Genomic DNA, 16745 nt, shown 5'->3' with positions numbered 1-16745 from the left:
ATGGGAGGGGAGGCCTGGCAGGCAGGGGAGGGATTGGGCAGGACAGGGCCAGAGCCCCGACTGCCTGGGCCAGGGAGCAAGCCGGCAGGGCCGAGCTGGATTCTTGGGTGCCACTGCCCACAGAGGGGGGCCATGCGGGGCCAGACCAGGCGGGGAGGCTGGGGGTGGCTAGGGGGAACTACGCAGGGACCCGGCCTGCTTTGGGGACCTTGGCTGGGCCTGGGTGAGCTATCTTTGAGGACTAAGTGAGGAACATGGTAGTGTGCCTACACGGGCCTTTCTTGCCCCTGCCTCTGCTGTCTGCTGTGAGGGGTGCCGTGACCCGCAGGTGAGAGACTTGGCCTTGGATCCTGAGCGGGGAGTGGCTGAGTGGGTCCTGATCAGGTGACCGGCTCCAAGCCCATGCTCCTTGCTGGGAGGGCCCTCAGGAAACGAGGCTGGCAACTGGAGGAGCCCCCACCTCACCCTCAGAGAGAAAGGGTGCGAGGCCCCATGGTTCAAGCCCCAGCTCCAGGAGAGGACCTCAGTGTGGTCTGTAGGCAGCTCCTTCTGAGGGAAAGGGACGTTTAAACCATGATGCTGATGTCAGAATCCTGAAACGGGAACCTGTGCCCCTGAGGGAAGAATGGAGAAGGAGGCCACTTTGCCAGCAGGGCCCTTGTGTGGGCCAAGTCAGAGTTATTTTCCTTTGTCCTCTGATTTTGTGTTTTCCAAATTTCCTACAATGAAACATATTGTTTAAAAAAACTTTTTTTTATTGTGAAAAGTGTCTATAACACAGCATTTGCTAATTTAACTTTCCCCGTGTGTGCCTCAGTGGGACCACCTCATCAACCATGTGAGCAGCTGTCACCAGAGTCCCTGGCCAACCCTATTTTTAAAATGTCAAAATCACTATCTTCAAGACCTAAAGTAAATCGACATTTTTAAAAGGTGATTGTCCCTGAGGGGGACAGGGCTGGGCGCAGAGGGGGGTCAGAAGGTGCCACCCCAATGCCAGTGAATATGAGCAGCCCAGGACTGGGTGCAGGCCCTGTCTGCCCTTCTTATATAAGCTGTCCCAGCCGGGAGGCCAGGCCTGGGAGAGGATGGCCTTGAGTGACTGGCCACGTGTCACGGAGCCTGTCCTAAGGGCAGGCTGGGCCAGAACCAACCCCAGTCTGGCCAGAAGCCTTCATCCACCCACCTTTACTCAGCTGTGACATCTCCTGGCAGAGGGGCAGAAGCTCGGACTCCTGCCCCCACCCCCGTGGGTCACCTGACATTGGGGAATGTGGACGCAGGATCTCCTGGAAACTTCGGGCCCTCTGTGCCAGGGTGCCCCGTCCCTGACCCACCCTGTTCCTTCTGTGTGTCAGGGACCCGGGGGCTGGTCATCCTCGCCCGCAGAGCGGCCCACCGCTCGAATTACATTCTGTCTCCTATTATTACCAATAAATTCCAAGGGATCTTTCTTCTCCTTAGAGTTTTTAGGGTTACATAAATTTCACCTGAGCAATTTTTTCATGCTTGAATATATTACAGAATGCCACTTCTGTTACAGAAGCTAATTGATAATGTGATTTGTTATGTTGCTGGGGCATAATTCAGAAAGTGATTTTAACGCCTGCGATACGCAGACTAGCACTCACTGTTTCATATTTCTCAGGCGGGTGGACACGGTGGGGAGTGAAAGATGGGCGGCTGCAGAGATGAAATATTTCCAGAAGCTTTTATTCTTGTTGTTTGGGTGGGTGCCAACATCTTTCTAGAAGAAAGCTCATATTTCCAGCGCTGCTTGATCGGAATTTATTTCCTGCTCATTAGTTAGTGCCTTTCTTTCTTTTTTTTTTTTTTTAAACTGGAATAAGCTTAAGTATATATTTGAAAAAGGAAACATCTTCAAACAAAAAAGAAGAGAATCACAATCTTTCAATATTATCCAAGATGTATTTTTTTTTACTTTTTATGTCTAAATGATTACAGGAATTTGCAGAATAGCACATAGAGTGGCGTGTACCCTTAACCCAACTTCTTGCAGGGTTACATCTCACACAGCGGGGTGGTGGTTGTTGTCGAGCCGGCTCCAACTCACGGCCATGTTATGTGCAATAGAACACTACAACAAGCTATGCACAATACTGTTTTCTGGAGCAGGGGTTGCATCCAGCGCTCACCGTTCTCACAGCAGCCATGTGTGTGTGCGTGGGGTGGGGGCTCTGTGCAATTTCACCCAGAGCATAGCTAGTGTCGCCACCACCACAATCCAGACTAAAGCCAAACACGTGTTCACCACATTAGGTCCTGTCAAGCTGGTTTGGACTCATAGTGACGCTACAGGACAGAGTAGAACCACCCTGTGGGGTTTACCATATGGCCAGGAATTGCACCCCTGGTCATTTGTCCCTTAGAAATGAAGACTTACCTTCACGCAAAAACCTGTACACACAGCTAGACAGTGCCCGGCTACCACCAACGACCACTCTGACAGGGATCACAACAGAGGGTCCCAGGCAGAGCTTCAGAAAAATGTAGACTAAAATTCAAACTCACAAAAAAAGATCACACTTACTGGGCTGACAGAGACTGGAGAAACCCTGAGAGTATGGCCCCTGGACACCCTTTTAATTCAGTACTGATGTCATTCCTGAGGTTCACCCTTCAGCCAAAGATTAGACTGGCCCATAAACACCAATACACATAGCTCAACCATGTGTAGGAGGTAAAGGGACACACCAGCCCAGGAGCAAGGGTGAGAAGACAGGAGAGGCTAGGAAACCTGGACAAATGAAATGGGGAACCCAAGGCTGAGAAGGGGAGAGTGTTGACACGCCATGGGGTTGGCAACCAACGTCACAAACCAATATGAGTATTAATTGTTTAATGAGAAATTAATTTTTTCTGTAAACCTTCACCTAAAGCACACACACACACACAAACTTGTGCACAATTCTGCATAGCCACTTTGTTCAAAACAGCAAACATGCAGGGGTGCAATTCCTGGTCTATGGTAGCTCCAGGTTTAGTTTTATAAGAACCTGCCAAGCTGTCTCCTGAGTGCTGCACATTCCACGTCCACCAGCAGGGTCTGCGTTCTCGCCAGTCCTTGGTGTTGTCTTGGGTTTGTATTTAGTGTGTAGTCTGCCTGGTGTGTAGACACCTTGTCACCGTCTTAATCTGTGCTTTAAGACTGCTGGGCGTACCTCCTGACCCAGGAGGTCTCGGCACAATTCCACTGCACCTGGGAGAACCGTTACCTCCCATCCCTGCCCCCACACATCAAGATGCTCCTGTGTCCCTGAGGCCTGGGTCCCACACCCCTGCTGGGGTAAAGCAGGCCACATGTGACCCCAGGAAGTCTGCAGACCAGGGGTCAAGGTAGTCTGGGGCTGGAGGAGCCTGGAGAGTCCCTCTGAGGGTCACCTCTCCTGGGGCTCATCTCGTCTGTGGCGGTGACTGCAGGAGGTGCCGATGCTTTGGGTGGGGTGACCTGCCACACATGCCCTGGGGCCTCTAAGAGTCAGAGACGGTCCCTCACCCACCTTCTGTCTTCCGGCTGTGCTGGAAGCTTCCCACTGCCTCTGCAGATCCTCTGGGTCTTCTCTGAGCCCGAGGTCCAGCCTCAAGGCCACATCTGTTTCTATTTTCAGTTACTTTCTCCAGGAAAGGGGGTTTCGAGCTCCCCAGGCTCCTCACTGCCCTTGCCCACCCATGGCCTCACAGGCCTGTGAGAGGGTGTATGTGCCAAGGGAAAGGCAGGCAGACCAGGGGTTGGGTAGACAAGGGGACCCAGAGCTGGCCCAGCACCATGGGCGGCAATGTTGGGGGGATGTTCTTGGGGAGAGCTGTGGTCAGTGCCTAGCAAGGGGCAGAGGTGGGCACGCCAGCCTGGCGAGGGGGCTCCAGGCCTTCTGGGTGGGGGCAGACACTACCACTGACACTTCCATTTGCTTGTTTGTTTATTAAAACACTTAACAGCTAGCTTCCCATCATAACCGTTTTTCTTTCCGAGAAGCAGAGCAGCAGTGACTCAGGGCCTCTGAGGTGACCGTGGGATGGGGCACCCCCTTGACCCCAGGGAAAGGCATTTGGGGGCTTCCCAGAGACTGAGACTGGGGTACCCACATCTCTCCCGAGTGGCCCCCTTTTGTCCCCACCCCTCTCCCGGAAACCTGGCAGGCTGGGTCCCTGCTGCACTCCCCCCTGCCCGCCCCGCTGGGCCCCCAGAGAACTCTCCTTCCCATCTAGGGCCAGCAGTGATGGCTGAGGTGGAGGCCAAGGGCTGCCTTGGGCAGGACAGGGGAGGGGTAGGATCCTAGAGCCGGGCTCCGCCCCATCATTGTCATCCGATGGCTTGGTGAGGCAGCCCGTACAGCACCAGGTTGAGGGCAACAGGGAGCGCCTCTGGCCTGCGCAGCTGTGACCGGAGGGACGCCAGCATGTCCTTGGAGGTCTGAGGGGATTCGTCTGGGGAGAGTGTGGCGAGCTGTTAGCATGAGGCTCACTTAGGGCAGAGGGTCCTCCTCCCCGCTTCTCCTGCCGGGGATGAGGGCCGCCTGCTGGATGCGGCCCACCCCCAGACCACAGCCTCCCACCACCCTCCTCATGGGTATCGAGGCCTGAAGCTCCTTCCACGCCTGCCACCTCCTTCCCTGTGCTGTGAGTGTGCGAGGGCAGACCTCGGCATCGGAGCTGCTGGCTCCAAGTCCCCTTTGCAACAGTTGGCCCTGATGTTTCACTTAGGCAAGGTGACCCAGGGTGATAACCCTCCTTGTCTCTTCCTTTTGACACCTGTCGTATGGCAGGGACAGAACCTGCAGATCAGTGCTGAGCAGTGATGATGCTGTGGTGTGGGCACCCTGGCTCCCCTTTGTCAGTTGCATCCCAAAGCAATAGGGTGCTGTTCCTCCCACCAGCAAAGGGCCCGAGAGGCCTGTCTACATCTGCACTATGGTTTCTGTCAGGAAGGGGCGTTGGCTTTGGTCCACCTTGGCCTTCTGCCTGACACCTATTCACGCATTCATTGACTTATGTGCTTATTCACTCACTCACCCACCCACTCACTCTCTCATTCATTCACTCACCCACCCACTCACTCACTCACCCATTCATTCATTCATCTACTTACTCCCTCATTCACTAGGCACACTCTTCTGCTGGGAATTTGTTTTCTTGGTGAGGATTCCTAACCACTTTCTGGGTGACACAGGAACACAAGAGAGTGGAGGTGGGCTGGTCTGGAGCCTGCCCAGCTGGCCAGCAAGCCATGTCCAGCCCTCGCTCATCTGGAGGTCATGACTCGAGCTCAGGTGCCACTTGGCACTATGAGTCCTGAGCAGCTTAAGGAGAACTGGCCAGGGTGGTGACCACTGTACTCTTCCAGATGATTTGGTGTGGGTTCCAGGGTGGGCCCCTCCTTGCAGTCGGCTGGGTCTGTCTCTTCCCCTCGTCAGTAAGTGCTCGGGAGTGCTGGGGGCAGACGGGGCCGTGGTTCCCAGGACAAGACCCCCCCTCTTTGGCTGTGAGTTAAGGTCCTGGAGTCTCCCCGTGCTCCAATGGAGAAGGGGGCCTGTCCCGCAGGGACAGCCACTGGCTGATGGGGAGTGCCGTGAGGGCGGGGCGTGTGGCGGGGATGGGGGCGGGGCGTGCGGCGAGGACGGGGCACACACGGTGAGGGCGGGGCACACGTGACCTTACCTTGGCTGGCTGTGTCATTGCCACCCATTCTCTGGAGAAGGCGGACTGCTTTCCCCGTTGGCTTTCCGACTGCCAGCAGATCTAGTAGGGAGACATCCCTCAGTCGGGCCGTGAGGAGGCCGCCCGTCCCTGCCATCTGCACGGGCTTCCCACTCACTCTCCCACAGGATGCTGGCCCGCATGGCGTTGTCCTGCAGCAGTGTGGGCCACTGATTCGCCAGGATGCTCCTGACACCCACCAGGCTCAGGAGGGCGGCAGTCTCGACGGGCCCCTCCAGGGACAGCTGGAGGGCACTGTAGGGGCAGAGGGGGTGGGCTAGTGCCAGGGCCCCTCCTGGCCCAGCCCCCACGGGACCCAGAGCTCTCAGACCCCCAAGGTGTCCGGTGAACAGACACGGCGTTTCAGAAGGCCACTCCAGCCACAGGCTGAGCCAGGCGGAAGGGTCCCTGTGAGGTCCCGGGCGAACTGGCATGGGGCTCTGAAGCCAGCGTCCTCCCAGCTGCCCTCTGTGCCCGGCCAGAGCACCCCAGCTGGGCCCCCCACCCTCGGTCTCCACGACTGTCTGTCCCAGCAGCCAGCGCTGCCCCAACCCCACCCCCAGGCTCACCACGGAAATCCTTGAGCCCTTCCCCAGGAGGGGCCCTTCCCCTGGGGCTCAGGGACCCAGCTCGCCCTGCGGAGCCCCCACCTCTTGTTCTCCGCGAGCTCGGACTGCCGCCGCATGCTCTCGAAGGAGTGAGCCAAGTCCAGCAGCACCATCACCTGGCACTCTGCACAAAGGGGGCGGCTCTGCGGGTGCACGCGACGGGGTGCATGCAGCACAGTCCGCGCCGACGCCCACCACGGCCGGGGCTCCCCCTAACACACAGGCGGCACCAGAGGATGTCAGGGGCCCCTGAGACCCAGTGTGAGGCCGTTTGGCTTAGGGTGATCGGCACCCCGGGTTGCTCGGTCTGAGGGATCCTGGGATGTGGGATTGGAGGGACCAGCCAGCCACTCCGGGCCAGCGCATGAGAAGCAGGACAAATGTGTGGGCTTGCAAGTTGGTGCAGTCATGGAGAGCCCCGGGTGAGAGGGACAGCCACTTCCCAGTCTGCCATTCACAGTGGGGGACAGCCCCCCCCAAGACTGCAAGAACTTTGTTGGGACGGGTGGTGACCAGCACATCCCCAAATGCTTCCCCATCCTTCCCGGAGACTGGGCGGCCCAGCCTGTTGGGGTGATCCTCCCCTCTGATCCCTGACCTGGTTGGGGCCTAGCAGGGGAGGAAGTTCACCTGGTGAGGGGCTGCTGGAGGTCCCTGGGTGGCTCTGTGTGTACCCACTGGGTCCTGGTGGGGAGCAGGGGTTTCTGGGGTGCTGAGGGCCCACCTTACCTTGTAAGTTCATGGCAGCCAGCCTTTCCACCAGGATATGGGACAGGAAGCTCTCCATCCCGTAGAAGAAGAAGCCCTGGCAGCTGCCCAGGAGCTGCTCCCACTCTGCCTGGCTGTGAGGAGGAGTGCAGTGGGGGTGGTCAGGGGGTACAGGCCAGACACTGTGGCCACTGCACGCTCTCGTCTGGGGGCTAAAGGAAGTCTCAACCGAGACGGCACAGACATGCCTGCTGAGCAATGTCCGCCCCACCCTGCTGACCCAAGCCTTGCCTGCAGCCCCTATTCTGGGGGGCGGGGGCACACATGGTCGGGGGGGCTCCAAGCAGAGACCACTGCTTTGTAAGACTCCCACTGTAGGCCTCTCCCCTCCATGTGCACCAACTGTGTGCAGGTGGGCTCCTCACGGCCAGTGCTCCTTCTGGAAACTTCCAGGGCCAAGAGCATGAGGCCCTGAGCAGCACCCTGTGCCCTGCCTGGCACCCACGCACCCAGGTGCCCTGCCACAGGTCCTCCTCCTCCCTCCTGGCTGCTCTAGGATGGACACAGGGTCCAGCTGCAGCCAGCAGCCAGAGGACTCAGGGCTCAGGGATGGGGGCGTGGGGAGCAGTGGGAGGGGCTGCACGGTGGGGTGCAGACAGCAGAGGCCCGGGGGGAGGTGGTGAGCAAAGGGTGTCATGTGGTGATGTCACATGAGCTGCTGTGTCTGGGGATGGGCAGAGGTGGAGCTGGGCCTGGGGTGACCAGGAGGAGGGGGCATCAGCATGGGCGGGAGGCAGGGGGAGTGGATCAGCAGGGTGGTGGGGGATGAAGCAGGGTGCGGGTAGGGGACTGAGGGACTGGCTTCAGAATGATCTGGCCCATGGGAAATGGGCAGGGGAGGGGAAGCCTGGGACAGCCCTTGGGTGCAGAGCTGGATGGACACTGGCCATGGTTTGAGACTCAGGAGTCACTGGAATACGGGGTGCTCGACCTTGTGAAGACTTGGGGTGGTAGAACCTGGGAGCAGCCCAGACCCTGCTGCCTGACCTGCAGGGGGCCAGAGAAGGGGGTGGCGGGGCCAGAGAAGGGGGTAGCAGGACCAAAATAGGGGGCCAGGAGAAGGGAGCTTAGAGGGGTGGGGAGCTGAGGGAGTGCGGAAGAGGGTGGTGGGAAGGGGGGAGGGGTAGGTGGGAGAGAGGGGCGAGGGAGGCTGGCAGGAAAGGGGCATGTGGGGGGGGAGGGGTGTGTATGTGGAGGGGGGTGGGTAGCCAAAAGAGGATGGGGGCCAGAGGAAGGGTCAGGGAGGGACCCAGGGAGGGGGCGGGGCGGGCGGGGCCCAGATGTGAGGGAAGAAGCCTCTGGACAGCCCCTGGGAAGAGGCATGTCCACCAGGAGGGGCTGTGAGCCTCCCTTCCTCAACTTGACCCTCCAGCCGGTGAGCTTATTCAAACCCACAACATCAGGACTGCATCCTTGGAACACTGATCTCGGACCTTGGAAAGTACTTATTTCCCAGATGTCCAACCCATCGTGCCGTGAATGGGTCTCGGAATCTCTCCAGAATTTCCCGGGTTACGAAGACAGGAGTCAGTGCTTCTGCAAGAAGAATTGAAGAATGACAGGACACATTACCCTGGAACCCACATGGGCACAGAGACGGGCTGGTGGCAGGTGTGTGCAGGCAGGGTGTGTACAGGACACGCGTGTTCAAGGTAGGCGTGTTTCCACAGCCACAGCTGCCCTGTGCATCTGGCTTGGAGAACTTGGTCTCCGTCCTCCAGCAGTTTCACACATGTGGGAATGCTACTGCTCCTCCCCTCCTTTGTGGATTTGAAATCCAATTTAGCAAAAGAAAAGTCAATTGAAATGTTTAAAGAAGCAGTGGCAGCAGGCAGGCGGTTGTTCAGACTTTGGGGCCCAGGAGGTGCACAGATGCTGACTCAGGGGCTCAGGGTCACGGACAGTGGCTGTGTCTGATGTGGCAAAGAAAGTGAGGGGGACCTTGGGCACATGCAGTGGCACGTACTGAGTCTTCGCGGGCACGGCATTGCATCCGGCCCATGGCAGCGCTGACATGTGGGTGGGGGTCCAGCACTGAGGCCTGCCCTTGCAGGGTGGAAGCAGAGGGGTGACATGAGGTGATGGAAACCCCACGCCCCCCCCCCCACTGTGGTGTGCGGCTGCATTGTGGTCAAGGCGACCCTGTGGAGGTACTCACCAATGCTCTGGGCCTCCTCGTAGGGATCCACGATGACTGGCATCTCAGTCAAGGAGGTCGGGTGGCAGCATCAGGGATGTGAGAGCATGGGGGATGGTACGGTAGGCCACAGGCCAGAAAGGATACACTTGAAGTTGTCTGAGTCGACCACAATGCAGTCAGGAGGCAGGATCCGAGGCACACTTCCCTAAGCCACAGAAGGGGATGTTGGAGATGGCTACCAGCTGGGACAGACCCCTGGACTACAACCATCTGCTGGTCAGCCACCAGCCCCAGGGGCGCTCCTGCCTGCACTCCAGCCCCACTGTGGCCCTTAGCCCTGCCATCTGGGAGTCCATCTGACCCACCTTCCTGCCCTTCTTTGCTCTCTTGTGCTCTTTGCCTTTGCTCTCTTTTTTCACACTGCCTTCTGCCAAAGACAGGAAAAAAAATGGTGAGATTTAAAATTTTTTTGTAAAGTTGAAATGGCAACAAGTTCCCAGATGTAAAGGTTGACAGGGTTTGAAAAGGCTTGGCCAAGAGACCGCACAAAGGAAGCATTGTTGGAGGGTCCAGTCCCACCTGACTGGCCACTGGCATGCCACACAGGGCACTCGGGCAGGGTCTTCCATGCCTCTACTTACATGTTCAGTCTTTACCCTCTTGAACACATGGGATATGGTTATGATAACTGTTTTAAGATCCTTGTCTACTACTTCTATCATTTGTATAATTTCTGGGTCTGTTTCTGTTGATTGATTTTTTTCCTCATTATTGGTCATAGTTTCCTGCTTCTTTGCATGCCTGGTAATTTTTTACTGAATGTCAGACATTGTGAATTTTATCTTGCTGGGCGCTGGGTACTTTTTATTCCCATAAGTGTTCTTGAATTTTGTTCTCAGATGCAACTTAGCTCCTAGCAAACAGTCTGATCCTTTTGAAGGTTGCTGTTAAGCTCTGTGGGTGGGCCACCCTTCTGGTCACCACTCAGTGTCTATGAGTGAGCACTCCCTCTGGCTGGTGGGGACATGGGCTTTTCCAGCCCCATGTGAGCTCTGAGGGCTGCTCCCTCTGCTCCTTTAGTGGTTCCTCCTGAACTGGGCATTTCCTCTCACGCATGCACAGATCAGTTTTCTGTGGAGGTTGAGGGGCCCCCTGCAGATCTCTGAGGTCCTCTCTCTGTGCAGTCCCTATTCTTTGATATTCAGCCCTGCAAACTTGGGCCCTGGTTTGCTCTGACTCCAGCTACACCTCCTCATTCAGGGAGGCCACTGGCTCTCCTGGATTCCTCTCCTGCCCGCAACCTGGAAACGCTCGCCAGGTCATCAGCTGGGCAGCCACAGGGCTCCCCTTGTCTGTTCCTCTTGGGGACTGCTGTCCTGCATTGCCTGCTGTCCAGGTCTGAAAGGCATCCTTTCATGCTCTTTGCCTGTTTTCTGGTTGTTTCAGTTGGAAGAATGAATCTGGTCCTTGTTACTTCATCTTGGATGGAAGCAGAAGCCCATCATTTATTTTTAAGTTGGTTTTTATTGAAGTGCCACATTGTGTAGAAAACAGCATGTGTTCTAAGTGTGCGGCTTGGGGAGCTTTCAGACTGGGCCCCATGTCACTGGCACCCAGTGAAAGATTATGGCCAGCCCCTGCATGCCCAGGGTTAAGTCAGGCCGGACTGGTCCTCTCCCTACGGCTCATCACCTGATAATTAAACAACTAATTCTGTCGTTGGCTTCTTACTCTTGGCCCTTCCTTTGGAGCGGAAGTTCCATGGGGGCAAGAACAGGCCTGGTTTCTTCTTCACTGTACACTAGCTCATAACAACACTCCTGGCACACAGCAGGTGTTCTACAAACATATTTGAATGAACGAGTGCCTAGAAAATGCTGCAGCATGTGAGAATTATTTTTTGACAGGAGTTAACGTGCTCTTATCATAAAGATAATTTAAATGTTTCCATTGTGGGATTAAATGTGCATGTGGCTAAGGACAGTCTTACCTGTCTCCTCCTTGTGGAGGCGATTCATCAGCATCTGGAGAGAAAAGTCTCGAGACACGGAGGACACTGACCCCTCCTCGAACACGGAGAGGCCTTCCAATGGCAGCGCCAGGAGGTGCTGGTCCATGACCAGGACCACGTGGTCCGCAGCCTCGGGCGGAGCTGAAGATGTGCAAGAAGTGGTTCGAATGGCAGCTAGGTGTTGAGTTCCCATGAGTGTGAGCACATGTGCCTGCAGCACACACACACACATGCATGTACACACGTGCACACACACGCATACACGCATACACAATGCAGCATACACACATGCATGCACACACGGGCACACACACACACACTCAGGACCGCCCCGGGTGCAGACCTAACCTAGGTGGGCTTGGAGAGGGAGGAAATGGGGCCTCAGCCTGCTTGTCTTGGGGCCTGTGTGTGGGCCTCTGTTGCAGCAGCCGTGGGAGACTCACACAGCCCCTACCCAGAGCTCCAGTCACTGGCCGGCATGGAGCTGCTTCTTGGGGGGAACTTTCTCACCTGCTCTGTGGGAATCCTGCACCCTGGGTGGGGTCCTGGTCAGCTGCCCCACTTGGTCCCTGTCCCTGTACGGGCTCGCTGCCGCTGAGGGGGGTCTTGTTGCCCAGAGAACCGTGTTGTGACCACGTGGCTCACCGAGGGTCTAGTGTGTCCCAGCTCAGTTTCTGCTTGTGGACGAGCTTTGGGACTGCTGCTGAGGTCTGATAATCACAAGTGCCCCAGACTCACCAGGTCCTAGAGAAGCCTTCCTCTCCTTGTCTTTGCCCTTGGACTTCCCTGGCTCTGCTACAAAGGCAGGTGTCTGTATTCTGAAATTCAAAGGTATGTGCTCAGGTTTAAAAACCTCGGCACACATTCACCAAGAATGTACATCATCTGCTTGATCGGTGCACGCTCTTGTTGTGAGGCCATGCAGCGTGAAGCCGGGGAACTACCACCAACCTGTGAGTCCATTGGCCCCTCTCCTTTCCTTGAATGTTCCCGCCCCACCCACACCTGGGCCAGGGCTGAAGCAGGGGTGGGGAGGTGGAAGGGGGGACACTCCCAGGGACAGGCTTTAATCAGCACAGACAGAAAGCATGCTCAGCGTATAAAGTGGAGTCTTAATATCACACCGGAGACCAGAGTGCATCTGCGGGTCACGGTGTCGCTATCAATGGAAAACAGGGCCCTGACTTCTTACAGCCTCGTGGCCAGTCCTGTGGACCAGCTTGGACCCCTGAGTCCACCCCCCAGCACCGCTCCACCTCCACCAAGCTAACAGCCCCCCGGAAGGTCCTGGCCCTAGGTCTCATCGGCTTTGCGGGCAAGCTGGCTGATGCTCTGGGCCTGGTGTCACACTGAAGAGCGGCGATTGCTGTCTCGGGGTCAACACCAAGGAGTGTCAGGAGGCACCTGGCTTCAGGACACGCCATCAGCGGAAACAGGGGCTTCAGGTATTCCTCCAAGGGTTTCAGAACATTGTTAAACCTTCGAAAGTAATTTTCTTCCTCTTGAATTTGAGTATTTTCTGACACCTATTTCCAAAGGAACAGTGCCCGGAATCAGAAAGCTTCTAAGAGGACCCCATAAAATCCTGATTCAGTTCACAGCAGTGGGGCAAGACCATGGAAAAAGGCCTGGCCTGCACCCTCCTGCTGGAAAAGGACCGAGCTTGATGGACACTGGTGGACAGCCTGCCCTGCCAGCCACCCCATCTCCCGTGGCTGGCCTTTAGGTGTGGGGTCCCCCAGGCCCACCCTGCTCCCCACCTGCGGTGGTCCCTGCCTGCCTCACCTGGCTGAGAGGTGGCCCTGGTGCTCCCAGCCCTAGCTGCCTCCCTCCATGTGTCTGTTAGCATGTCTGGGGCCAGATTCAGCTCAGGGACTGAGGGGGTGGGTGAGCCTTGCTGCTCTGCCCTACGGGAGCCACCTGGGGCTGGACGACTCACCGAGCTGGTGACCAGGGCCATGTCCTCACTGTATGCATCCATGAGTGGCTGTTCCCGGAGCTGCCGTACTTGGGCCAGCAGGTGTGCAAGAGCGCTGGGGTCCACAGCCACCCGAGCCACCTTGCAGCAGCCTGCTGGGGAGAAGACACAAGACCTGCAGGGCTGCATTCTGCCCTTGGGCCAATGGTTAGTGCCAGGCATGCTGGGAAGTGGACGCTGCGGGTTCAGAGCATAGAGGGGGTGGACGCCGAGAGGTCCCCGTGTGAGGGTGGTGGATGCTGTGAGGTCCCTGTGTGAGGGGGGTGGACGCTGTGAGGACCCTGTGTGAGGCGAGCGGATGCTGTGAGGACCCTGTGTGAGGGAGGCAAACGCTGTGAGGTTGGGTCATGAAGAGGGTGGACCCTGTGAGATCCCTCTGTGAGGGGGGTGGACACTGTGAGGTGCATGTGTGAGGGAGGTGGATGCTGTGAGGTCCCTGTGTGAGGGGGGTGGACACTGTGAGGTCCCTCTGTGAGGGGGGTGGACCCTGTGAGGTCCCTGTGTAAGGGGGGTGGACCCTGTGAGGTCCCTGTGTAAGGGGGGTTGACACTGTGAGGTCGGGTCATGAAGGGGTGGATGTTCTGAGGTCTTTGTGAAGAGGAGTAGACACTATGAGGTCTGTGTGTCAGGGGAGTAGATGCGGTGAGGTTCGTGTGTGAGGCGAAGGGCAGCTGTCTGCTCTGTCAGAGTGGCATCGGAGGCAAGGGCAGGGCCAAACCCTGCTGGTGGCTGACCCTTGGGTGGCTGGGAGAACTTGGGGCCCAGTCCCACATCTCGGGATCACCTGCACTGGTGGGGGACATGTTTGGGGTCCGTGAGCTCACAGGGAACGTGCTGGTTGGGTGCATTGGTGGCTCAGGCTCAAGAGTGGACATGGTTGTAGGTGAAATGGAACATTCCGCCAAGTGCTGAGACTCAAACAGGGAGGGGGTGGAGGGCTCAGGGGAGAAGCAGGGGTCCAGTAGTCCGCCTCCCAGTAAGAAAGGCCTTCAGCACCCCTGTCAGTCACAGGAGGAGGGGTCCAGGAAGGGGCATCTCCAACCCATCACTGGGGTGGGCTGCCAGCTCCCACCCTGAGACCGCGCCAGGAGACATGGGTCCCTGGTTCTGGCCACAAGAGTAAGAAAGGCCAGTGCAGCCCGGTGGGTTGGAAGAACCAGCTGTGTGACCCCAGGGAACTGCCCATGGCCCCCATCCTAGTCTGCTGTCCCTCCAGCAGCCCAGCTGACTGCCTGCCTGGAGGGCTAGGCTGAGGAGGGAAGCCAAGCAAGTGGCTGGGGTGTCTGTCCTGGTGGGACCTGGTCCAGCTGCTCTGAGCATGGGTCTGCCCCACAACCCCCCGAGGGCAGGACCCTAAAGGCAGGATGTCCTTCTTTGTGCCCGGCTGCTCAGGAGCTTGGGTGACACCCACATGCAGGCTCCCTGACCCTTGTCTGGAGCAGGGACTCACCCCCCATTGGGAGCTGCTTTCCTTTAGGTGTGGGAAGGAACTTGGGCCTCTCGTATGCAGCACCATACAGCCGGGACCTGTGGGAGGAGTAGGTGCATCACAGATAGGTCATGAGTATGTCACGGGTACGTCACAGGCACGTCACAGGCATGTCACAGGCACACCCTGGGGGACAGCACCTCAGAGCGTGTGTATGGGCATCCCACACATGAAGCCGGAGGCCTTGGGGAGCAGCAGGACCCTCAAGGCACCTGGCCCTGTGACCATGGCAATGGCAGCGGTGCTACAGGCCTCGGATGACCACGACACCTGGCCAGGCCACAGAATAAGTCTCCCAGAGCGTGTTCTCAGCAATTGTCATGGCTCCACCACCATAGCCAGGCTACTTGGACATCTTCTCCATGGTGAGAGGGAGGTGAAGGCAGATTTCCTGCTCCCTGCCGCATGTTAGTGTGACCCTCACAGCCTCAGGTCCAGACCCTCCAGGCCCACCGGGGACCTTGAGCCGAAGACAAGGAGGCTGGGTACAACGCTCCCAACCACTGGGGCCTCAAATGGTCACAGGAGGCCTGGGGGAGGGTCACGGAGGAACTCGGCTTCCACACCCCCACCTCAGAGGGGAACCATGCCTGCCCGCCCAGCATTCACTGCCAGGGGGCCACCTGCTGGGGGGTAGGCCGCGTGGCAGGACTCAGCAGCCAGTACGGTCCCTTCACTCCCCAGGACAGCCCCCAGCTGCGCCTGTGTGGAGGAGAGGTGGGGAAAGGGGCTTACCTATCTCGTGAATGGTGCAGAAAGAGGACCCGGAACGTGGTAGGAATTTCGTTTAGGAGACTGAAGTGTTGTTCAGTTACCCAGAGATTCTGCCAAGCCTGCCTCGTCACAAACGTAACAATGAACGGTTTTAGGACGCAAGAACAAAACACTGGATTACAACAGGGAACTGAGGACCGAAGCTCCCCCCAGACCACCTAGCCTCTTGCCTTAGGGGTCTAAGGAGGGTGACACCTACCAATCAGTACAGGTACTTGCACTGGGGCCCTAAGGTACAGCTGTAGAGCCCTCCCACCAAGGTGCGATAGCAATAGAGACACACCTACCTCACTGACACTTTGGGGAAGCCTGTCAGCATCCTGCCCTCTCTGGAGTGTGAACCCCAGCTGCTAATAGAATCTGGTGCACACACCTATCACCACTACTTCTCGAGGTGGATAGGTGTTAGGGTGCAGCACACACTTGATGACCCAAAATCAGATTCTACTGAAGAACAGTGAATAGACTCAGGCATATATATCTGGCAACAGCCCAAACCAGCTGGTAATAGGTCATAAATAAGTCAAGGGCTACAACAAACAAGACAGCACAATCTAGTAGCCCATCCACATATACTGAAAGAAAACAAGATAAGACTCAGTGAGCAAATACAGAATAAACCACTACTAAATCTTAGTGATGGCTCAGAGACAGCAGTCCATATCAAACCACATAAAGAAGCAGACCATGACAGCTTCTACAACCCCCCAAACAAAAGAATCAAAATCTTTCCCAAATGAAGATACAATCCTGGAATTATCAGATACAGAATACAAAAAAATAATTTACAGAATGCTTCAAGACATCAGGGATGACCTCAGAAATGAAATAAGGCAAACTGCAGAAAAAGCCAAGGAACACACTGATAAAACAGTTGAAGAACTCAAAAAGATTATTCAAGAACATAGTGGAAAAATTAATAAGTTGCAAGAAACCATAGAGAGACAGCATGCAGAAATCCAAAAGATTAACAATAAAATTACAGAATTAGACAACACAATAGGAAGTCAGAGGAGCAGACTCGAGCAATTAGAATGCAGACTGGGACATCTGGAGGACCAGGGAATTAACACCAACATAGCTGAAAAAAAATCAGAGAAAAGAACTAAAAAAAATGAAGAAACCCTAAGAATCATGTGGGACTCTATCAAGAAGGATGACTTGCATGTGATTGGAGTCCCAGAACAGGGAGGGAAGACAGAAAACACAGAGAAAATAGTTGAAGATCTGCTGACAGAAAACTTCCCTGACATCATGAAAGA

General features: G+C 56.5%; 1 protein-coding gene across 1 annotated transcript in view; it reads right to left on the bottom strand.

The window, feature by feature from the left end:
• Window positions 1–4321: 4321 nt before the first annotated feature.
• Window positions 4322–16745, bottom strand: part of CFAP46 (cilia and flagella associated protein 46) — a 114189-nt gene continuing 101765 nt past the window's right edge. Inside the window, exons 45-59 of the mRNA XM_064269895.1 lie at window positions 15445–15542; window positions 14671–14747; window positions 13182–13312; window positions 12647–12768; window positions 11981–12060; window positions 11222–11383; window positions 9597–9658; window positions 9376–9436; window positions 9250–9285; window positions 8525–8627; window positions 7053–7165; window positions 6366–6447; window positions 5834–5970; window positions 5677–5757; window positions 4322–4446 (exon numbers count right to left, since the gene is read on the bottom strand). Of these exons, the coding sequence (XP_064125965.1) occupies window positions 4322–4446; window positions 5677–5757; window positions 5834–5970; window positions 6366–6447; window positions 7053–7165; window positions 8525–8627; window positions 9250–9285; window positions 9376–9436; window positions 9597–9658; window positions 11222–11383; window positions 11981–12060; window positions 12647–12768; window positions 13182–13312; window positions 14671–14747; window positions 15445–15542 (1470 nt within the window). The remainder of the gene's footprint in view (window positions 4447–5676; window positions 5758–5833; window positions 5971–6365; window positions 6448–7052; window positions 7166–8524; window positions 8628–9249; window positions 9286–9375; window positions 9437–9596; window positions 9659–11221; window positions 11384–11980; window positions 12061–12646; window positions 12769–13181; window positions 13313–14670; window positions 14748–15444; window positions 15543–16745) is intronic.

This window comes from Loxodonta africana, chromosome 16, assembly GCF_030014295.1.
Source record: "Loxodonta africana isolate mLoxAfr1 chromosome 16, mLoxAfr1.hap2, whole genome shotgun sequence".
Taxonomy (NCBI): domain Eukaryota; kingdom Metazoa; phylum Chordata; class Mammalia; order Proboscidea; family Elephantidae; genus Loxodonta; species Loxodonta africana.
This window is presented reverse-complemented; position numbering and strand designations above follow the sequence as displayed.